This window comes from Lates calcarifer, unplaced genomic scaffold, assembly GCF_001640805.2.
Source record: "Lates calcarifer isolate ASB-BC8 unplaced genomic scaffold, TLL_Latcal_v3 _unitig_5321_quiver_747, whole genome shotgun sequence".
NCBI lineage: Eukaryota > Metazoa > Chordata > Actinopteri > Centropomidae > Lates > Lates calcarifer.
Genome location: NW_026117451.1, coordinates 73,408 through 83,243, shown reverse-complemented (window position 1 = coordinate 83,243; position 9,836 = coordinate 73,408). Strand labels below are relative to the sequence as shown.

The following is a 9,836-nucleotide window of genomic DNA, read 5'->3' as shown; positions in this document are numbered from 1 at the left end:
GTCAATCACCTGTCTGCATTAACCTGCTGTTTGTCCCTGTGACCCTGCAGTTCACCTGTTCAGGTAACGACTGATTAGGTCAGTTCAGTTTCATACAAACATCCTGGAACCAGACTAAACTGAAAAAAAGGTTTAAAGCTCAACGCTGCTTCTGGACATTTTGATACAGAACTGTACTGGTTCTGACTGAGGGTTGAACTCAGGATGGTTCTGAGTTTATAAAGTCCACAGAGACGACGCTCAACTCAAAAGTACAGAAACTAAATATTCATCTTGGCACACTGAGCTCAGAGAAATACCGCACAACATTCTGGGAAATCTCTTTGCTTTATTTCACATCATGTGGTTTGATGATGTCAGTGTCTGCTGGGCTGTGATTGGTCATGCGATTGCAGCGGTCACTGTAGCAGCAGGTCCAGCCTTTTCGAACACATTCATCCAGATTAATGCAGCCTTTTTCTCCAGAATCTGCAAACAGGAAACACATCATCTAAACTGCCACAATAAAAGCTTTTAATTCGTGTCATGTTCTCAGATCCACCTGATTTATCTAATGTTCAGATCTGATGTCTAATGTCACTCTCAGATCTGATTTTAATTAGTCAGTTTTAGTTCAGACATTTAATGAACATATGTGAACATGTACAGGTGAGGACATAGTCACAACTCACCTGTGGAGTTTCCTGATTAACAAAGTTTCTATTTGTATTCAGTTTGTTTCAGTAAAAGAAAAGTATTAAATTTGGTTTGGTGGAGATCACATAAAAAAAAACACAATCAACAGGTAGAGGACTCACCTCTGGTGTAGCAGGCCTGTTTGACTTTACTATTGCACTGCAGCAGTAAGTTTCTGACAAACAAGAAGTCCTCACCGTAACACTCGATGTAAAAGTCAGCTGAAACACAAACACATGTCAGATCACACCTGAGACACACCTGATCAGATACAAATTAAATCTTAGATATTCAAGATTTTATAACCCTTGAGCCTTGAATCTTCAGGTAAAAAGGTGTTGTACCTGAACAGAGTGGCAGCAGCAGTAGCAGCAGCAGGTAAACCTTCATGTTTCTTCTTTTCTGTCAAAGCGTCTGAACATAGAGAAACGACTACGATATGAGCTGAGTGATGCTGGACTTTTATCTTCAGCTGAAACAGACACAGAGGTGAACAGACAAATAACTGATCTAAAAACAAACTGAGCTGAACTCATGTTTCTGGTCAGTGTCACTCTGTTTGTCTGAACTTTGATCAGTTCCAGTCTGTCTGAACTTTAACATGTCATGTCTTTGCTCTGTATCTGAAGCTGATTCTGCTGAGTCATGGTGTTTATATGTTGGGAGAACTGATGATGAAGTACTGAGGTAGTACCAGGTAAACACTCACTGTGCTGTGTCACTTTGGAGCACAACAACAGGACAGAATCAGTCTTTAATGGTTTAACATCGTCCCTTCTGTGTGATCCTGTTTACAATGTTCATGAACAGGATTTAAAGGCTCAGTCGCGGTGAGGAGAGTGTTCGGTTTGGGAACCTCAGGATTGCAGGACAGTTTGCAGCTGAGTGCAGATCTGTCAGGATGGGAGTCTGAACCTCCAAGTCTGAGAACGTGGTTCTCTAAACACTGCTCCCTCTGGGTGGGGTGGGGGGGCTGCAGTGAGGTTGAGACAGAGCAGGAGGTTGACAGGTGGATTGTTGCAGCGTCAGCCTGACGGCAAAGCTCTCAAATAACCAGCTGATCTACGTTCGAACCCTCAGCTGTGGTCATGAACTGTGGAACGTGACTCTGCAGGCTGTCTGGACTTAGAGACAGAATGAGAAGACATGACTGACAACCACAACACTCACGCATGCGCAAACAGGATATGATGAAACTGACAGGCCACCTTGATTTAAATTTGTGGATTTGTTTTATGGTTTATTGGAAACATTTGGTATCAGTTCAGAACACAACTAAAAAAATGTATGACACTGACTTTTAATATGGAAAAGTTACAGATTATTCCTTTAAACCAACTGATTTCAGTCAAATAACTAAATGTAATATTCTTGTTTAAATTAACACCAGACATTGTGTCTGAAGGAGAACTGAGAATCTGTCAGTTTGAAAAGACACCGAACATTTCTGTAGGAGTCCTTCAATGCATTATGCATGGGCACTCCAGCTTTAAATGTGACGTCAGACGCCGTAAGTCGCACACGTTGGTGCAGGTCGCGCGACGGTGGGTCTGAACAGAGAAACTGATTCAGAGACACCAGGACGAGCTGGAAACACACCTGAACAGGTGAGTGATGTTTGTCAGGTAGTTCATGTTACTGCCGTGAGGTGTGTGGGCGCGTGTCAGGCTTGTTGTGCTTGTTTAGAGTCAGGTGTGTAACTGCTGCGGTGTGTTGTAGTTTCGTGTTGTTTAAACTCAGGTTGACAGAGTTTAACAGAGGAACAGTCGGAGTGTGTGGTCTCTCTCTCTCTCTCTTACACACACACACACACACACACACACGGGATTAATTCACTGAGCTGGAAGCACACATTAGTTCAGACTGGATTCAATTCAGGAGGAAACGCGCGGGAAAATCATTCTCATTCCAATTTAAGTCAAAGAGCGTTTTCAAGCTGCTCAGTGTGGTTAAAGTCAGAGCTGAGGAGCCACAGAATCTAAACTGATGTTTGTTTAAAGTGAACATAAAGTGACAGGGTGTGGTGGTTAATGAATTCAATCACGTTATTGATCAGTGAACTGTGAAACAATCGGACACCTGGACAGACACTTCACCCTTCCCCTCCTCCCACCTTTCCAAAACACCACACAGATACCAGGTCAGGAATGATCAGACTGTCTCTGCAGGCTCAGGAAACTTCAGAGACTGGAGATGTGACTCATACTTTTTATTTAATGAACAGAACAGCGCCCTCGTGTTGTGAGAGAGGAAAAGACTCCTGGAGAACCTGGTCCTGTAAACTCGGTGAGTGATGACTGTAAAGGAGCTGAGTTAGCCATGAGTTAGCTTAGCATTAGCATTAATATGATTGCTGTCAGGTGTGTTGGTTCCTGTCAGGCTCATTAACTCTAATGTAACACAGCTGTTCACAGTAACATGTTTAATTTTTCACAGCATATAATGTCCTGTTTTTAGAAAGTTTCCATTGAATTAAACAAGAGAACAGTCTTAATGTATAATATCTATAAATCAGAATCAGACTTTATTGCCAAGTACGTTTGCACATACAAGGAATTTGTCTTGGCATATCGGTGCTAAAGAACAGTGATAGTAAACAAAGACAGTTATAGAGAAGTAGAAGTATGACTAAAAACCACACAGAGACCACACAGAGTGAAGGTCAGAAAATGATCAAACTGTCAGAGACTTTATTCAGACATGTTTTTTCTTTTTTCTTCCAGACAGATCTACGAACCAGTAAGCGTCATTTTTCTTTTTATTCTCTGTTGTTGGTCACAGCGCCTCTCACACTCTCCTCTCTGTGTTTTGAAGGAGTCATATCATGGGCATTGTGTTGTGACTGTTGTTTAAAGGATTGCAGAATGGTTGGAAGCTTTGGGAGAAAAATTCTATCTCTGATTATGTAAAGTTTTTTGTGAAGTGGTGTAAACAGAGGTTGTGTTAAAGTCAGAAATCTCTGTAATCAGCCTGTTTACTGTGTATTGAAGCTGTTTTGTTTTGGCTGCTGTGCTTTGAATATTGATTTCTGTCTGATCAGCTTGGATCAATATCTGTGCTCTAACTTTTCCTTTTTAGGTAAATCTACAGTTGGTGAATCTCATTTTATCTTCTTTAATTCTGTGTTGTGTTTGGAGGCTGCTGTGCTGTGTCTCTCTGTATGGCTGAACAATTAATCCAAATATTACTGAAATCCTAACACGACCAAGATCTATATCCAAATCTCAGGAGCTGCAGATTTTTGCTGATGATAAAATGCGTCATTAAGAACAAAGCTTTGAGGTGTTAACAGAAGACAACAAATCAATAATTGACATTCTCCACATAAAGGAACAGGTTTGTTTGGTATCATCATTATTCTATTTATTTTCAGAGAAAATTACATTCAAAACTTCCCACTAAAATCATGACTCATCATAATATCCTTCAAAATAAATATGATTTATTATTTCACTATTTAAAAGTAGGGTCCAGAAACCTGTGAGGTAGGTTTTTAATGTTACCTGTGATTAGGGTCTTGTAAATATCTATTAACTCTTCTCAGACACAGTAACAGTGTGACGCTGTCTGAGCTCAGGCCTTATTCCTGGAGTTTTAGATAAAGCCATCAGACTTGATAAAATCCAGATCACTGGGATTGGGTTTCATTCATGGCTGCTCATCTGTCCAACATGGTCACCAGTCAGCCCCCGCAGACATCCGTCCATCAAACTATTTTGATCAGTTTGGTTTGTGTCTTTGAGGAGCTGTTTCCTGATTCAACATGTTTGTATGTGTTTTGGTAAGATTTGGTGGTAGACCATTGACAAAGCAGACAACTTGAAATGTTTGACTTTGATTTGTCCAAGTGCTTCAGCAGACTCGTCTTCACTCTGTCCACAAGTCCACAAGTCACTGTTGACACATTTGGCTGTTGACGTGGTCAACAGGACGTCTGAAGAAGTAGTTCAGAGACACAGTAACCTGGTAATGTCAGATTCAGATCTTAAGTTCTGTGTGCGCACATGTCCTGACAGAATCAGTGATATTTGGACCAAACTTTTGCACATTTTTCTAATGTGGCAAACCAGGATTAGAACCAGGATTCAATGAACCAGGACTTGTTAACACGAGAGAACAAGGTCAAATGAGTCGACTCGCATCATAAGAAGGCAAGGCTTTTCTCCTTCCCCTTCTTCTCTGTGTGTGAGGAAGTCCACGCTGTCAGTACAGTTAAGTTCTTAGAGGAAAAGGATAAAACCTAGTTCTACTAGTCCACGTACAGATCATGGACTCGACTGAGTTGTGCGCCATAGTTGTGCAGTTTCCAAAGCCAGACAAGGATCCATCTGGTGTTGTGAATCAGCTGACTGTGGTATGCTGTTGTTATGATCTTAGTGTTTTAGGGACAGATTTGGTGACGTAGATCAAACTGTAGCTTTAAATTCAGTCCAAACATAGGTGACTCAGTCAGGACTTGTCCACACACAGAACTTAAGATCTGACTCTGACATTGCTGGGTTACAGTGTCTCTGAACTACTTCTGTAGACGAGCTGTTCAATCACCTCAGAAGTCAGATGTGTAGACAGAGACTTGTAGGCTTGTAAACACTGTGTCGATGAATCTGTTTGAATCATTTGGGTGAATCGGGGTCAAACATTTCAGGTTCTTGCATTGTCAGTGGTCTGTTGCCTCATCTTACCAAACATGTCATGCTGAATCAGTTAATGGATCCTTTTACAGATCTACCAGATGACAGCTGTTTCCTATGTTACAAATCAGGGCACTGTATTAAGCTTTGTCCTAAATGACTCTTTGAGCTGCCACTAGTGGCCTGAAGTGGGTGTTACAAATTACAGATCATGGGCAACACAGATTCTTATCAGATAATGTTAATGTAATGAGGGAGTTTTCTTTGGTATCGCCAGGGAAGCCCTGACACCAAAATCCCTGTTGTAGTTCAATCATCAACCATTGTATTCACACCCATGTTCAATTCGGACACTTCAGACCTGTCTTAAAAGTGCCGTATTTTTGTCTGCCGCCAAACGTGGTTTCTTGTTGGAACCGAGTGGTTCTGATTTTCACACCTAAAACCTTCAGCCGTCGTGATTTTTAAAGTGACGCCCTCTGAGCAGCAGTTTACAACAGTTTGTTCTTGGAGAGGAAAGGATGCTTCAGCATTTCCTCCAGACTGGTGAGTAAACAACTGTTAATGCTAACATTTGCTCTGTAGCGTTAGCAGAAACACATGCTCATTTAACAGTTCTGTCACATTAGATCAGATGCCAGTCTTTGCTGTAAACTTCCTAACACAAGCTAACACCTGTGCTAAAAGATTAGCCTTAGTATTCAGTGCCCAGTCTAGACCACCTCCTCACTCCTGCAATGACCCTTATCCTCAGTCTGTAGAAACAAGCAGTGCTCAGTGTCTGATATCTGATGTAGTCTGTGGTTGAATATTTGCAAGATGTCCAGGCCCTGATGTGATGGAGACTGCATGATGTTTGTTTCCTGTGCTACCACAGAAATCACTGTTGGATGCCATGAAGAAGAGGAAGAACAAGCTGCACCAAGCCCTTGATGATAATTATGCGTGATTAATCTGTTAAGTGTTTCCAGATATATTATCCACTTCTGTTTAATCTGTGTTTGCTTTGTTCTGATACTTTTTCTTTGACTCAGATGTTCAACCTGTCTGGACTGCAGCACCAGGTCCCTCCTCCACTGACTGAGATGACCATTCACCACCATCAGTATCACACCATCATCACATCCATTCCATTGTATCTATTGTTGTTTTTATACTTATTACTGATGTACAGGTTTTTATGGAAATGTCTTTCTTTGCTAACATTTCTCTGTGCTGCTGTCAAACTGAATTGCTCCTGATACAACCTGACGTGACTTGACACTTAAAACCTTAAAAGTCCTCAAAAAAAAAAAAAAAAAAAACCCTTAAACCCTTAAAAATTAAATTAAAAACATACAACTTAAAATCTAAACCTTTAAAATGAAACAAAACTTGAGACTTTAGACTTAACTTAAAACCTAAAACTTTAAATCTAAACCTTTAAAACCTAAGCCTTTAATTAAATCTTAAAAGCTAAAACTTCACAAGACTTTTGACTTAAGACTAAACTTAAAGCTTAAAGAGGACCCCTGTCTTGGAATTTCTGTATTTTTGTTTTTATTGTATCTGTATTTGTGCTGCTGTTTAGTGGATATTGATTATGTCTGATATGACTGCATTTAAAATCTGTATTGTTATCTGAATGATGTGTCTGCGCTAATGTTTAAGTAAAATCATTGCTTTTTCTTAAGTTGGTGGTTTTGTCCGTCATTAAATTTAAACTGAACTAGTCAGTCCTGCAGCAAAATGCTAAATGATCATTATGTTACGGAGACATCCTTTCATTTGAAAAGAACAAAATGATAATGACCCCTCACTGTGATAAAATGTTATTTTGTTGTAGCAGTGGAGGAAAAAGACAAAAGACCTGGTGGAGAGGCAGGAAATGTTGAACACTCTTTAGCTGACTGTGTGTGTCCACTGGGGGCGTCATGGTATGCAGCGGGTTTCAGAGAGTTGATGTTGGAGGAGTTTGATGTGTTCTCTGTGCTCCAGCAGTCTGCTGAGATCCACAGATATGCAGCGAGTTTCTATGCAGAAAGATTTCAAACTGAATTTACTGAGAAACCTGAAATGTTGCTGCCAGGTCAGTTAATGTTAACAAGCAGCTCCCACAGGAATTGAAGCAGCGACACTGGGAAAACTCTGAGTCTGGATGGTCTACTAGCAGATTTCTATCAGGGGTTTTGTTCAGAGGTTGGTGAAGACCTGCTGGATGTCTTGGGGGTTGGTCGGGTGAAGGCTGAGTTTGAGGAGGATGGCTGACACACTGCAGGACATAAAGAACTGGTGGCTCCCAGTCCTGATCACTAACTCCCAGGTCTGAGTCAGCAGGGAGCAGGTCACTGATGTGGACCAGACCTATTGTGAACCTGGCAGTTGTGATTCTACTTCAGGACGTTTTGGACATGGAGCTTGGTTTTATTAAAGGTTAGTTGAAGGAGGTAAACTCAGTCTGAGCTATAGTGAGCAGCAGAGAGGATCTAACCTCTGAGACTTTACTGTCGTCCTGCAGGGGGCGCCCTCATATCGCACATCCTGTCTCTTGAGTTCTGAAGGAAACAAACACTGAAGATGTATTTAAATCACACAACTTGTTTTTATAATTAAATTAAAATCTAAAGAATAAAAATCCAACAGAGAAACTGGGTGAATTCACAGAAGTTCAGACCTGATCCAGAATATAAAGTGTTTTTATAAACTACTTTATCAATGCTGTTATGAATAATAAATTATTGATATTCATAAGAGTATTGATGATGGTGCACTCTGTCAGGGAATCTGATGATGTGATTGAATTTAAGTGAAAGATCAATGCAGACAGAGGCAGGTACTCCTCCTCCTCCTCCTCCCTGCATTATAAGAGTATGGGGCTAATGAGGAGGTGAACGTCTCCTGGGAGGAGCAGAGTCAGAGTCATCAGGAGCCACAACAGACTACACCCACCTCCGCCCTTCATCTCTGCAGGTGGACACAACTCACCCACCCTCCTCCTCCTCCACAGGAAACAACAAATACAATATCAAATGTATATATTTCAGTTCTGAGTGTATTTTGTATTTTGACCAGTTTCAGGTCCAGAGTAAATAAACAGGTTGTGTCTGAACTTGTTCTGTGTTAAACCAGACCTGTATCTTTCCCTGGATCTGTACCAGGAGCAGTGAGAGTCTGATCAGAACCAGACCTGGTCCATGATGCTGGACTTAGTCCAGGTGGAGTCTGTGATTACTGTGAGACTGCTGACGTTCTGTTGGATCAGAGTTCCTGTCATGGTGACTGTTGTTGTTGTTTGTTTTCAACCTGTGTCTCTTTGTGATGGTTTTGTGAAGTGGTTTTCTACTTCAGAGAGGTCACGGATCACATACTGAGTCCCTGCTGGATTCAGGTTTGGACAGAGAGATTTCAGTTTGGGTTCAGTTATGAACCAGATACTGAGGCTCTGATTAAAAACGGGTGGAGTCTGGTGACGTGGTGAAGGACTGTGGGAGTATTGTGCTCTTCCATCTCTCTCTCCTCTTCTGTCTCTTTCTGCAGGTATTTCTGCCTCTGGAGCTGTAGAGTCTGATCTGTGATGACAAGTCTCCTGCTGCTCCTACAACTCCACTCAACACCTGCTGCTAGAATTAGAAATTACTTATACTGTTATTAGTTTTAGTGCCATGTTAGCAGTTAATACTTTAATTATTACTATTATTACTACTGCTGTATTATTGGTACCACCTTACATTTTTTACACCCATGCTATGCTATGTTCTTCTCCCACTATTCTCAACTCCCTCTCCCCCTCTCTCTCTCCTTCTTAACCCAACCGGTCGAGGCAGATGGCCCCTCCCACCCTGAGTTAGTTATAAGGAAGTTTTTCCTTGCCACTGTCGCCTAGTGCTGCTCATGGTGGATCTGTTGGGTCTCTCTCTGTAAATACCTATTTTGAAAAGTATGGTCTAGACCTGCTCTATATGAAAAGTGCCTTGGGATGACTTTTGTTGTGATTCGGTGCTATATAAAAAAAATTGAATTGAATTGAATTGAATTGAATTGAAAATCATTAAACAGTTCAAATATAAAACAGATTTTTTGATGTCGACATAATGAGATAATCCATCTGTGATGTTGGGACATGAAGATATTTTGGCCGCTCTGGGCTTCTATAGTGAGGCTGTTTGGTTGTCATTCATTTCACTCAGACAAAAACTCTGTAGAAAAATATACATTTCATCTCTGCTGCAGAGCTCACATCATAAAAACAACTTTCACTTCTGATTGTTTAGAGTTACTGATTAAGACTGATGGCTCTGATCGAACCCACTGTTTGTTTTACAGCTGAACATCCTGAAAATCTGAGATGAAATCTTTTAATAAAAATGTTGCGTGACAAAGTCGAAATATATTTTTTTAAAACCACTGAAGAGAAAAAAGAATTTCTCATTCACTGATACTAAAGAGAGACGCTTGTCTCAGAATCAGATCGTCTCATTAAAGCTGCTGCAGACACTGAACAGTGAATCTACGTCAGAGAATCAAGTCGTCCCTTAAGGTTTAAAGTCTCAG

General features: G+C 40.9%; 1 protein-coding gene and 2 long non-coding RNA genes across 3 annotated transcripts; 2 read left to right on the top strand and 1 right to left on the bottom strand.

Annotated features, from left to right (window-relative positions):
- Nucleotides 1-308: 308 nt before the first annotated feature.
- wu:fj16a03 (uncharacterized protein LOC335475 homolog) lies at nucleotides 309-1,195 on the bottom strand. The gene is made up of 3 exons (XM_051068873.1): nucleotides 1,020-1,195; nucleotides 798-896; nucleotides 309-468 (listed from the first exon to the last, which is right to left on the bottom strand). Exons 1-3 carry the CDS (start codon nucleotides 1,063-1,065, stop codon nucleotides 329-331), a joined length of 285 nt encoding a protein of 94 aa, XP_050924830.1. The 5' UTR covers nucleotides 1,066-1,195; the 3' UTR covers nucleotides 309-328.
- Nucleotides 1,196-1,331: 136 nt separating this feature from the next.
- LOC108874353 (uncharacterized) lies at nucleotides 1,332-4,545 on the top strand. The gene is made up of 3 exons (XR_001959663.2): nucleotides 1,332-2,282; nucleotides 2,900-2,961; nucleotides 3,399-4,545. It is a non-coding gene; the product is annotated as an uncharacterized LOC108874353 (long non-coding RNA).
- An 86-nt stretch (nucleotides 4,546-4,631) lies between these two features.
- Nucleotides 4,632-6,978, top strand: LOC108874355 (uncharacterized). The gene is made up of 2 exons (XR_001959664.2): nucleotides 4,632-6,262; nucleotides 6,341-6,978. It is a non-coding gene; the product is annotated as an uncharacterized LOC108874355 (long non-coding RNA).
- The last annotated feature ends 2,858 nt before the right edge of the window (nucleotides 6,979-9,836 follow it).